Below are 14129 nucleotides of genomic sequence, written 5' to 3'. Positions count from 1 at the left end.
TCATTTGAAAGACTACATTTTTTTTCCTGATGAGATTGTGCTTTTTCTTTCGTATCCCAGATGGCTATTCCCTATTTTGGAAACAAATAGTAAAAGTCTAAATACTCTGCCTTATTCAAATTTTATTTGTCATTGTTTTGTTCAGTCCTGGACACCATTTTTTGTCAAAAGTTCTGTGTCCAAAAGCTTTCAGCCAGTTCTTTTGAGGGTGATACTCAAAAGTTGGCAGAATAGTGATGGGCTTACTACTACTTGTGGGTGAAGTGTTGTGCTCACAGACTGACAGATATTTGGACTGTAAGAAGAAAGGCTTATCTTATTAAATTGGAATGATAATTATGACTGAATTTCAAATACTGTCAAACATTTCAAACTTGACCTTTACATGCAAATAATCCAGCAAACATGCTGAACTGGAGGGCACCATTCCATTGAAAGGAAGTTCCTGGGAAGAAGGCCAAACGCTTGAAACAGTGTTTTGATTGCTTACTCCAGATTTTCAAACAAGGAACGACGACAATCATCCCCACTAAATGTGTTTGTGGTCTGAAAAATTTACCATTACTCAAATTAATTTTCATGTTCCTCAAGCTTTTACAGTTACAGACACTCCACTTTTAAGAAGCTGAGCTTGAATTCAAACCCCTACCATTAAGGCTTCAATGCGTTTTTTGAAAACGAAGGTATTATGTAGTAAAGGCATTATAGCTTCTACACTTAATATGTTTGACAGGCTGCAGTCTCCTATGAACTCTTCTGGGACATCTGACTCTTCTAAATGTTTTTAAAACCACTAACATGCTGAATGCTTTATGAATAATTAGTAGTGATAAATGTAGAGGGACAACTCTGTGCACTTGATTCTTCTGTCAGAGGAAATACTTGTTCAAACTTGTGTCCTATTGCTGTAGACATTTATTTTCCTTTACAGCCCTGTTGACAGTCATACACGTATTCTATCATATCTCATTAAGGTACCGAGCAATGCTTTTAAAGGATGCATTTTCTATACATTGCAGTCCATGTAATCATTACTGTGAGGTAATATTACCACTGGCTGCAAATTGAGTAAGTAAACCTTTGTCAGGTACCTGTTTATATACTTGGATGGTTCTGACCACAACAAGGTTTCAGTCTTGTTTGGGTCTAATTAAGCTGTAATATATAAAATTAGTAATAAAACAAAATAATTTACTGTGGTGGTTGTGTTTCCTAGGTATAGCATACCTGAGTGGAATGTGCAGTGAAAAAAGAAAATGTATTATTGCAGAGGACAATGGTCTGAATCTGGCTTTTACAATTGCCCATGAAATGGGTCACAAGTAAGTATGTGGATGTTAAAGCCTTTTATTCACTTGCATGTAATACTACTGCGATTTGACTAATTTGATTGTGTACTTCAGTTTTTCCTTTCTTTCTCTAAGGAGGGGATTTAAATGAGGGGATTTAAATTTAAAATTCAGAAAGTAGTGTTTCTGTTAATAATAATATTAATAATATGTATCAATATATGGTATGTAGCTTAACAAATTGTTTATGACTTGAAGTAATACAAAAATCTTTATAGCTACAAAATAAATAAATTAACTGGAAAGACTGCTATTGTCTGGGGAAAATCAGGTGCCCCAAGATGTTTGTTCTATGCTGACTGTGGTATTGTGTAACAGGTCCAACTCTAACAGTTGTTGCCAGCAAGCATTTTAATGAGATCATAAGTTGGAAGAGCCCTTATTTAATTTGGCTTTCTCAGGATAGATCCTGTTATAGTGTAGAACAGTCATTGGTCATTGCAACATTAATGTTTTTCATCTTAGAAGAAGAAAAGGATGGCAAAATGAAGGTGAAGTTAGCTGTCCTTCACAGCTGGGCTGGATGCTTTTACTCATTCAGTGACAAATATTTTAGCCCAAAGTGAAAAATTAATATTTTGCAATAATAAAATCTGTTAATAAGATTTCAACTTCATTCTTGCCTTCATTACTTGAAAAAAAAAAGGAAATAGAAAATGTCTTAATTTAAACTGGAATAAAAAGGGAGTATGTATTACTCTATCATTTTTTATGCAGTGTCTGTGCCAGGTATTTGTGTGTTTGTATTATAATGTCAGTTTCAAGTGACAACAGAGAGGGATGTTTTGCTCGGTGTGTGGTTAGGTATCTTAGGACAAATACTTTGAATTGAAAGTGACTTGGTTTAAATTTGGTCAAGCTTCCTGAGAATGGAGATCCTAACATCTAATGTTGAAAAATGAAGTTAATTATAAGAAGAAACTGGAAATTAAAATATTTTTATTGATTTTTTTTTTCTGGATGCAAAATAAGCAAATACAGAGCAATTATTTAAAGATTGACAGAAGTATAAGTTGCTGCATGAAATTGATATTTTATGTTCCTTTCTTTTTTTTTTGTATTTTCATAACTGCAGAAAAAAATCTCCTGGTTAATATAAGCCAGCCTGCTTGTATGATAGTTGTGATAAGGAAAGGCCTAAAAAGAAATACGTATTCATGTTTTGTAGCTAAACATCATTCTATTTCTATTTTTTGCTGTAGTGTTTGCTGGTATTGGAAGAGGGAATGGGTAGAAGAAGATTTGTTTTCTGTAAACTTATTCTGATGGCAGTAAACCAAAAATAAGGGAAATGAAACAATCACTGAATATGATCTGCAGATAAGTTCACTGGTAGAGTAAATTAGATAATTGTTTACTGCAAGTATGATAATAACAGATATACTGCTTTATGACCAACACAGTAAAAGTGTTTTTAGAGTATAAAAGCCTCTGCTGAAAAATTACTGTATTTGAAAAAAGAGACATCTCAATCAACAAAGAGTACAACATCATATGCTCTCTGAAAAATGGTGATAGGTAATGTTCTTGCATAGTTACGGGTGGTGTGTTGGTTGCGCAATAGCAAATTTCCGAATGTGGGATATGGATCTTGAGAAGTTTATATGCTTACATACTGGTAAGGTTTTTGTCTTGCAGAAGACAGTCAAACCTATCTTTGACTTCCTAAGAAGTCAAAGTTCTTCTAGATGGCAGTCCATACATAAAACAAGGTAGACAGAAAAGCTCACTGTTGCTGCTAGCAGTTCTTCCAAGACTGCAGCACAGGTCAGACTCTATAACCTATCTTACATTTTTTTGTGAACTTGGAATATCTTCATGGATTTGCATTGCAGTTGGACTGTGAAACAGAAGGAATTTACACAGTCTTCCTACAGGAACATAAAACTTATATTGCTGATATATAAATCCCAGGGGAAAAAAAATGTTACAAGGCTACATATGAGATTTCAGAGCTTTCAAATCCTTTCATACAAATTCAAATGAATGTGGAAAAACAAATCATGCTGGTATCCCAGCCATCATATTCTCACTGGTAATGATAGTAATGGCATTTGGGTGTTGTTGGAGATATCCTCAAAATTCTTTGTGGGTGATGTAATAGGTATTTTTAGAAAGTGGAAATAAAGAATAAATAAAATCTTGTGTTAATATAAAAGACAGGATGTTGATTGAATCAGACATTTCTTCAAGAAGTCCAAACTAATGAAGGTTTATAACAGACCACATAGTGTATAGAAAAGGAAAAAAAAAAAAAAAGAAAAGAAAAGAAAAAAAAAGAGCACCCCCCAGTGCCAAAGATGAAGAGGTGTAGAGGAGAGATTCCTGCTTCATGATGGATTCAGAGTCCTTAGCTGTCACAATCTGAAACACAGCAGTCTTGCACCAAGGAGTGTAGGGTGACATTTTAGAGAGATTTGTTTTTTTCTGCATGGGTGTCTCTGTCTGCCAGCCAGGCCCTGGCAATTGCAACGAAGATGCTAGAAATAGTTGAAGCTTTGTGAAGAGACAATATAAAAATGTTTGAAGACAAACATTTGAATGTAGATCCTATTGGAAGGGACTTGAGCAGCTTCAAATATATCTAGAGTATCTCTTACAGAGATTTGTCTTGCTTGTTCTTAACTGCCTCAGAAGCAGAGATTAAATGCTCACCATACAGACTAGTCATAAATGGTTTCTACAATACATCATCTTTTCTAGAAAATTTTCACTAACTTTTTCTGAATCTTGAGGTCTTTTAACTACTACCTTGGCTTTTTTGTATGTAATATCTGCAATGTAGAACCAAAAGCTTTCTCAAAGACTTTGCTTCTTGAAGGATAAAGGAAAAACAATTTTTTTCCGTTGTGTACAACAGATATTCTTGCTCATAAATTATTGTACAAATAGATTCAAAACTTAAGCAATATAGATGCTGTTGATTTTCATTTTCTGAGAGCATATACAAAGACATTACCAGTTGTCATTGTATTGATGAATATAAAGTTCTAATGCGTTCCTTTCATTGAAGAAATTTTTCCTGATATCCAACCTGAACATCCCCTGGCACAGCTTGAGGCCATGTCCTCTTGTCCTGTAGCCAGTTGTGTGGAAGAACATGCCCTTATATTAAATACATTCTGATACATGGATGTTTATTAAGTGTTGTGTTGTTGATTTATTTTCGTTTTTCCAATTGGAAGAGAAATATTCTCAGTGAAATACAATGGCAGACTAAACCTTACTTTGCAATGTGAAATGTTTTTGTTCTAGCCTTGTGTATCTGGATGTAGAGATTTTAATGACATTGAGAAATTATGTAAGTCAACAGTTGATTTTTGAATTGTGTGTAATTGGTCATTAAAAATTGTATCACATTAATGGACTTGGTTTTATTAAACATATTCTAATTTTTAAAAAAAATTTACTAAGCAATTAGGTAATTACATAATGAGGTCACATTACAAAGTAAAAACTAATAACAGTTAATTAAAAGACATTGTGTGGAGGACAGAGATAAGAGTGACAATTGCTGGTGTTGAGGTTAACAAGCTACATGTGATTTTACTTGAATGATGGCCCTCTAAGTGCTAGGATTCCTTTTGAGGGATGGAGAAATGCAGAACGGATGTAAATTTCTGCATCTCAAAATATGTTAATTTACAATTATTAAGTGCTCTAAGTGTAGTTTAGAAGTTGTTTTAGCCACTTAAAAGAGAAACTGGTGTAATTCTTCAGAATTAATTTTATACCTCTGCATTCTTTTTCTGACAAGCATTTTTGGAATATGAGAGGTAACTGTTACTAAAATTCAGGATATTCTGCCACATATTTTTTAGTGATGAACAGGGAGTCTGTGGAATTTCTGAATCACCTATTTAGTAGTTAATAAGCAGAAAGCATATATTCTTCGTGAATATATTAAAAAGTTGTATGAAATCCTCACTCAGTTTATCAAGGGTCCCACAGTGTCGGTGGAGACTGTGCTGGTAAGCTGTACCCAAATAATCTTGCTTCCGTCTCTCTCCCATACAACACCATGGGTTATTAGGGTATTGGATAGAATACCCAGGGAAAATTCTTGTCATTGTGGCTTTATTCCAACTGCAAAGTCTTTAATTTCCCTCTAGTTGTTTCTTTCTTAATTTTTTTCTGTTCTTTTTGGCTAATGGTCTAAAGCTGGGTTTTCCAGACCAAGATACAGAGATAAGGATATTAATTTATCTGTGGGTACTATCAGAGATGTTGAACTTTGACTGTTCTGGCTGGTTTTCGTCACCACTGAGTTTTCTGTTCAAATCAAAGTCAATTGAAGTGTAGAGACAGGAGCCTAACTTTGAGTAAAATAGTTTGAAAAGTACAGCTACTGTTTGAAAAATTGAGCTTTGTAGTGATTTTTAAAATACATGCACAACAGTTATAGGCAATCATCTTTCCCATACACGTATTTGTGTCATTACAGATTTACAGAGAAATTGTTATAATTCCCTTCTTTTTGTGCATAGCTGCATACAATGTGGACATGCCTGGAGAAGAGGAGGCTCTGGCACCTTTCAGACCTAAAGGAGACCTGCAGTAGAGCCTGGAGAGCCTTTTACAAAGGCACATGGTGGCAGGACAAGGGGGAATGGCTTTAAACTGAATAAGAGTAGGTTTGGATTCGATATTAGGATTTTTTGCTGTGAGGATAGTGAGGCATTGAACAGGTTGTCCATAGTGGTTGTGCACTCCCCATGTTGAATTGATCAATACCAGGCAGGGTGGAATTTTGACCACAACCTGGTCTAGTGGAAGTTGCCCTGTCTGTGGGTTTGGAACTAGATGATCTTATATGTCCCTTCCAACCCAAACCATTATATGATTCTATGGTTCTCTTATTTTTATATTATTTTTGTATTTTTTACTGTCTGTGAAATTTTCTATCCTCCTTGTTTAAAAATTGGAAACTTTATAGGGATATTTATCTATAAAGCATAGTACTTGTTTAATAAGAATCTACTTTTTTTAAAATTACTCTTAAAAAGAAGGATAATGTGCTTTCCTTTTTCCTTGAAACTTATTTAGTTGATAAAAATTAACAGGAGACTTTATCTTTGTATTTCATTTCAGCATTACATATTCTCTATTTCAAACATGATTTGTACAAAACCACCCTAGTAGTTTCATCACTTTTTTTTTCCTGATAGGTCAGGAAAAGTATCCATAAGATAACTATTCTAAACTCTTGCAGTTAAACTAACACTGCACTGAATGGTCTTGAAAGGAATTTCTTTTCTTTTTTTTAAACTACTTTAATGAAGTTAGAAGTATATATATATTAGATGTTCAACTATGCAAGTCCTTGAGATTACCTTACACTCATTTTCATGCTTTAGTGGGTAAGTTCTTTAAAAATTGATAGTCTCTTTTTTGCCTGCATCCACATCAAAGTCGACATCTTTGTTCCACAGTCATATACTTTTGCTGACTTAAATCAGCTTAGGATCTTACTGGGCACATGGGTATATATTTCCAAACTTCAGTGGCCTGAAAATTGTACAATAAAACACATTTAAGATTACAGATGACGGAAAATAATGAAGTCTGTTAACATATTTCACATTTATGTTTACTTGTACTCAAAATGTTTCTGGTATTAAAAACCATGAAAAAAATTAGTTTTGTTGGTCCAGTTCTAATCATGTTCATGCATCACATCCCTGCAACATCAGGCAGAAATAAAGCATCTCTAACCTTTTGCTAGTAGCAAGACAGTTGAAGAAACAGCTCAGGAAGAAATGAAGCACAGAGACAGGGAAGAAGCACTGCATCAGCATTTTAGTAACATGAAAAGATATGATTTTTTTACATGAAATTAAGATTATTCAACTCTCTCTCTAGCAAGGTGTTAAGGGTTATGTTTCTGCCAGGCTATACTGTTCCTGGGTGGATTTATCTTAAATTTTCCTTAGGATAACATTTGTAAAAGAAACAATTAGTAACTGAAAAACATCCTACAGGATGCAAAAGCTTAATTGATAGTCTGATACATTTAAAATACATGTGAAAAAATTGGCAAAAGATCATAACAATGTCAATGTATTTGTTAATGCAAAACCTGTTTTTTTATAGCTGTTCACTGATTTTGTGATAGCTCAACAATGTGGCATGGGTGTCATATTTACCAGAAGCCAATACTTCTTCGGTATTATATCATTTCTGTAAAAAAACCTTCAGGAAGAGCAATGTATATTTTAATGTTATGATGCTAAATATACCTGTCACAGCAAACCTTTAAATTATTTGTATACTTCAGTCAAAGGACTGTGGCTCAGTAGTTTGTCTAGATCCAGCCGCAGGAAGCATGGTGGTTGAAGTACTGGAGTTAGAGAAGAAAGCTGTTCTGCAAAAGCTGCCAAGTCAGCTAGACAGCAGCATCCAGCATATGTTAAAATCCCTATACTAATGTGCATGTTTTACTTTTACCCAGTTGTTTTAAGACTGAAAATGCAATCTGAATTTCCAGCATTGTGGAGAATGAGCAATGATTTACAAAAGGGAAATAACAGTTGCATAGAGTTATTTATTTTTACTTTTTCTGATCATATAATTTTTAACAAGAAGATGGAGATTTCCTTGTTTTGTAGATTTTCCTTTGAATATAAATTCTTTCCAAAAGAAATCATGTTTTACCTTTTACCATCATAATTTTTCTGTAGCTGGTCAACCGCCTTTCACTTTTAGCTAAATAATTAATTTCCTGGTTGAAAGATTTCTTACTCCATTTATTCAATCATCTGAGAAGCCCTCATTTGTTTTAAAGGACATATAAAAATCATACAGCACTTAATACTTCACTAACTAGGACATAAAAATAACCAACAAGCCAACATATAACAGCTTATAAAATCCTTCTACTAGTCTGGTCTTTTTTATATATATTTCTCTATAAAGATAGCAGTGTGATAAATCATTTTGTTGAAAAAGTGCAATAAAAGTACTAAGAAGGTAGTGTAGCTGCTGTCTTTCTGTCTGTGATAATCACATAAGGGGTATTATATTCATTTATTAAATACATCCTCATGATACTGCAGAATTGGAGATCAGACAAACTCGTGTGAAAATCATTGTGCTATAAAACTGCATATAAGCTGTTAAGCCTTGTAAATTTTGGATCCATAGTTTAAAATGCTTCCATCATTCTACTGTACTATTGCACAAAATGATTAAAAAAAAAGCAATGGAAATAATAAGGAAGATAATACTTCATTATTAATAATAATGAAGTATTATATTAAAAATAACTTTTTAAAGTTATTTTTATTTTTAAGGTACAGAATTTATTATATTAGTGATTTATTTCACCAAATATAAAATTATCTAGGATAATGGTTGCAGAGAATTTACAAATACTGTATAGTAATCACTTATACCAATATGAATTTTAAACAAATCAAATGGAATCCCTGTGATCTCATCATACATCACAGGTATAAACTGTCAACTGCATTCAGAGATTTATTTTCTCCTTCACAAGGGGAAAGTTTTCTAGTAATTTTCAGTCTTTCCTGAGGTCATACTAGTAGTATTATACTTGATCTGCAGTTCACACTCATCATTCTTTTGTTCTATATATCACTTGGAATAAATAGGTCCTTTATTTGGGAATCTATTTATCATATTGAACATTCTATTTATTGTAGTGAACACCACTGGTTCCTTGATCCAGCACTTGCTCTTGCACTTTTCTTAATCTACCTCTTATTCGTAATCTGTCTCACTGTTAATGACTATGAAAATCTGAGCTTTAGTTGTTCTCTTTAATTTTTTTTAATTTCTCAGTTTTTGTTTACAGATAAGCTTAAAGTAATTCTCCACATCTATCTGAACTAACCCAATTAATTGCTCATATAATAATTTTTTGATACTATTTAATCTTTGTCCCTTCTCTGCCTGTTTCTGATTTAACAACATCATTCTTGTTCAGATGAGCTATTTGCATTTTAAGTGTGATAGAGTGGTGACAACAATCATCTACCATTTGCAAAGCACAAACAAAATAATGAATAAATAATAAAAAGCTTTTATCTGGAAGCATGTGGAGTCACTGAGCAAATGCATATTGTCATGAAAGTAGCACATGTCAAAGAATTTTGATGTCCTATGGTGAGAAGTAATTTAAAATAGCAGTGCAGACCTAATTATTTCAAGGTGTGTGCATAACCTTATGTAGCGTATTTAAATATAGAATAATGTCTGAGGATCCTCTTTTGAGGCTTAAAAGAGCTTTGATTTTGTAATACTCCACTATAATTAGGTGGAGTAAAATAGTACTACTTGGTGCTTGTTCAGTACGTTGACACTGGAATGCATTTTGAATGCAAGAATATAAGCTGTTCTCTAAAGTGACAGGAGAGATGCTATTGCCTTTTTTGTTCCAGCTGTACATGTATAATTGCAGCTGTAGTTAATTGTAAAAGAATTGCCTTTTTACTGAAATATTGAGCTAATATTTTTCTTCTACTTTCAGTGGCCTGAGTTACTAATTCTAAATACACAGAATTTAGTGATGTTGTTTCTTTGTATTATTTCTACTTGCATATTAAAGATTTAGCAAAAATTATTTCACTTTTATACATGGTATCACATAGAAACTCCTTTAAAAAAGTTTTAGAGGGTTTTTAGATAAAAACTTTTTTTTCAGTCGACTTGAATTATCTGTTAGTGGAGTTTATTGGACTAAGTCTGTTTGTTTTAAAATACAATGTTTTCCTGGGAATTCTTGTGCTAATATAATTCATAAAATGCTTCTGTGATAGTAGATTGGAAAAAGGGGGGTGCGCTTATATATTTTTGTAATGGTGGCTTGTGTTTTTTGAAATAATCAAGATAATGGTTCAGCTCAGCACAAATTTCTTTGGCTGACTATACAGAATATTTTGTGACAAAGTCAAGCTTCAAGAATTGTTTTTCGGAGTGAAGGGAATTAATCATAATTAGAAATTACAGGGATTTTGTAATTTTCACCTTAAAAGTATTTTAAATAACATATAAATGTGTTAATTCCACTCTGCATAAATTGGAACCATGAATTTTATAATACATTTGGTCAAGATTTTGTGTTGTAAATGTTTTAGTTAAAATCCCACAGTGTATATGATGCTGACAAATGAGTATTTTTAAATTACTACTTTTGCATTAAGGAAGCATAAAACTCAAAGAGCTATGAGCAAAATTTTTTCTTATGTAGTCCACTAGGTTACATATCCCCAGCTTTCCTGTGTCTTCCTGCACAGTTCCAATGGGTGTAAATAATTCTGGAGATAGACACGTCTCGAATTCTGCATGTGAGGCATGCAGTAAGAATGTAAGGCAAGTGCAGAGGCACTTCTGTATAGTTGTTTTGTGCCATTCAGGCAGGTCAGGAAAAGACAGAGGCTAAGATCAGAGTTAGACACATTTGCTTGCCTCAGTTCTGTTATATGGTTTAGAGGCAGCAAAATTACCTAATTTTTGCAGAAAGCACTGTTCCAGTACTTCAGAGTGTGGGATGTACACATCAGTGTAAGAGATAGAGCACTTCTATAGGCAAGGTAAAGTCCTGCATGATATTTCCATTAATTTCATTAGTAAACAAAAGGTAAAGCAAATTGCAAATTAATGTATGGTTTGAGTCATGAATGGATTTTGGTATAGAGTGGAGAACAAAAGTGTGGGGAGACAGGTCTTTTTTGCCATTTGCCGCTGTGGGATGGTGAAACCACAATGTACTCCAGTTTTTGTAGACACAGAAAACTTACTCTGCAGTCTGTAAGTGAAAGAATCAATACAAGGCATAGAGTTTTATTAAGCCTGAAGCTTTGCTTTTCTGCAGGGAATAGTAATGATGCAAAATTCCAGCACTATTTTAAATCCAATACTCTGGAGAGTAGTCTCACACCCTTTTGTAAATCTCCAAAGACAGTTGAGTGTATTTATTTCTTGTAATATTAGTCAAGCATGATCCACTTAGCTAATTCTGAAAATCTTAGTTTTATTTAGGTGCCTCTTCTTCCTCTCTGTTAGCTAATTCTGAATGAGAATGACAGTGAGTCTTCAGTTAAAACAGGAGTTTCAAGCAGATATTCAGTGGAATTTTTCATTGCAGTGCATTGAATGTTAGAACTCTCTGGGATGTGTAAGGATGCTAAGTCTTTATAATCAAAATCAATTTAATTTCTTCATCAGTGTTATTGTTAACAAGAGATTGAAAAATCATTTAGGTGTTTTTTTCTTTAGACACAATAATTGCCCATCAAAGTAGTGATCATTTTAGTATTCCATAAAATTTCAACCAATCTGTTCCATATAGATTGAAGGTAGAATCACTGCCAAAATATTCACTGATCTTAAAAAATAAGAATATGTTGCCCATTTAAAAGATAAATAGTATTCATTAAATTTGCAATTGTGCAGTTCTGAAAATTCAAGAAGTTGTCCAAAATATGTATTGAACTGATTAGAATGCAATATTTCTCATCAAATAAATGCAGCTCCACTTCCATCTTTATAAAATAGTCATCTACACATGATTACATGCACTTTTATGAAAGATACCATGAAAAAAATAATCAAAAGTGGTTTCCTACATGTAATATATATGAGCTATTTTCAGCCCTTTGCAAGAGTTTTAACTTTAAAAAGTTCTGAAAACAACCTGTTACTTTGTTTCACTTTGTTTTATTTTTAATAACTTCAAAATTCAGCATGGGGATAAACCACGACAATGACCACCCATCCTGTGCAGATGGTGTCCATATCATGTCTGGAGAATGGATTAAAGGACAGAATCTTGGGGATGTTTCATGGTCTCAGTGCAGCAGAGAAGATCTGGAAAGATTTCTCAGGTATATAATTCAAGAAAAGAAGAAAAGAACTCTTGCTGTATGTTGTTTAGAAATAGATGCAATAAATATATTAAAATTATAAGTTTTCAATTTTTTTTTACTCCTCTGGGAGATTTGTTTTACAAAATCTGTCAAAATATTTGAAATTATCACAATCTAATATTAGATTTATTAATATCGGTTTTCAGCAATGGTATGGATTTTTATACTTTCAGGGGTATGATTATAATTATATATACTTATAAAAATTTTTTATGTGTCACTGTGTTTACTATATGTTAATATGCTGTGTACTGAAATGTTTGGCCACCAAAACCTTTACCCATTAAGTAAGTTTTATGCTAAAATGTTGTCCAGCACTTTTCTGAAATGTTGATCATTTATATTGTCTTTCTGCAAATGTAGAATAACGGAACAGATTAACTTATAACAAGCAGGCCATGTAATTTTAAACACGAGCAGTAGTCCAGTGCTGATGAATAAGAAAATTATAATTGTCCATGTATTTTGAATGTTGTATACAAGTTTAAGTTGGCATGGCAATCAGACCCTTGGATTTCTCAGCGTATGAATCTCTGCATATCACCAGGTCAAAGGCCAGTAACTGTCTGGTACAGACGAATCCTCAGAGCCTCAATTCTGTGATTATTCCCTCTAAGCTCCCAGGAATGACGTACACTGCAGATGAGCAGTGTCAGATTCTTTTTGGACCAACTGCTTCCTTTTGCCAAGAAATGCAGGTAAGGCTGTGTCTGCGCTTCAGAAAATGCATCTACCATCTAATATTTGTGTGAGAGTAGCTTTTGTGCATGTGTTTGATGGAAGGAGAATATGATATCTTTGAAGTTAGAATTTTACACTTCCTTTCCAAAAATTATTATGCACATGTTCATTGGTTTATCTTGTAAGTCTTGCTTTAGGTTTCTGAATATCTTGAAGCATGTTTTACTGATACTTCCCTTGTACATTAGAAACATAAGATGTCATAGTGTTAAGACACCTTGTTGCAGCAAGTGGGATATTTGCAATTTATTATTAGATTCCCTCTTATTATGGCTTGGGTACTAGACATCCATTTCTGACCTTCAGAAGATTATGCTGTGCCTGTGCAAATTGGGAGCAGTAGCAGTGATGTTAACTGGGCTCTCTGCACCTCTGAGCCCAGGCAGAGCTGTACAGTGCCATGACAAGAGGAGTTCCAGTACATAAGTCAGTTTGCTGACCTTGCTTCATGCCAGTGTGAAACAGTGTCACTATATTAGCCTTAAAAAGACAGGTTAGCAAAATTGAACAGGTCTTCATAATTTTATGAGCTTCATCTGATTGAAGAAGCAGTTTAAGAATGATTTTTACAGAGAAAAGTCAACCTTTTTTAGCATCAACAGGAGAGACTAAACGTATTTGATGCCCTTAAGACACTGGCCAATACAAGATGGGAAGACAATATACAAATATGTAAAGAGCATGGAGTGTGGATTGATAAAGCAAACACTAGAGGAACTGTGAAATAAAATTTCATAAGGATTCAGTGGGCAGGTAGCCTGAAAAGGTTAGGAGTACTAAACAGGAAAACATAATTCCTTTCTCCTTTAGTTCTTCAGTTCTCTTCCCATTTTCAGTTTAGACATAGTACTGTTTTTTCAGAGACTTTCACTTAAACTAATCTTTATCTAAAAGATTCTCAAAGGAAACATTGCAGTGCATGTACTTCTAAGGCATGCTGAGAGTGGTATAGTTGAAGAGAAAAGGAAAAAACAGTCATAGTTTAATGGACTTTTTTCTAGCTGTCTTATTGAAAACATTTTCCCTCTGGATATGGGCAGTAAATCTAAATGTCACAGTTCTACAGATATTCTTCATTACTTCCAAGTGCTTTTTTATGAATTTCAACCTGTGTCTGGATTTTCCGTACGTTGCTTTCAAAGGAAGGATG

General features: G+C 33.5%; 1 protein-coding gene across 1 annotated transcript in view; it reads left to right on the top strand.

Moving 5' to 3' along the window:
* The window catches only part of ADAMTS19 (ADAM metallopeptidase with thrombospondin type 1 motif 19), a 130340-nt gene that overhangs the window by 65724 nt on the left and 50487 nt on the right, over nt 1-14129 (top strand). Inside the window, exons 8-10 of the mRNA XM_063180612.1 lie at nt 1217-1322; nt 12056-12196; nt 12786-12936. Of these exons, the coding sequence (XP_063036682.1) occupies nt 1217-1322; nt 12056-12196; nt 12786-12936 (398 nt within the window). The remainder of the gene's footprint in view (nt 1-1216; nt 1323-12055; nt 12197-12785; nt 12937-14129) is intronic.

The sequence above is a fragment of the Melospiza melodia genome, chromosome Z (assembly GCF_035770615.1).
Source record: "Melospiza melodia melodia isolate bMelMel2 chromosome Z, bMelMel2.pri, whole genome shotgun sequence".
Lineage (NCBI taxonomy): Eukaryota > Metazoa > Chordata > Aves > Passeriformes > Passerellidae > Melospiza > Melospiza melodia.
Note: the sequence above shows the minus strand (reverse complement) of the source record. Positions and strands in the feature narration are given on the sequence as shown.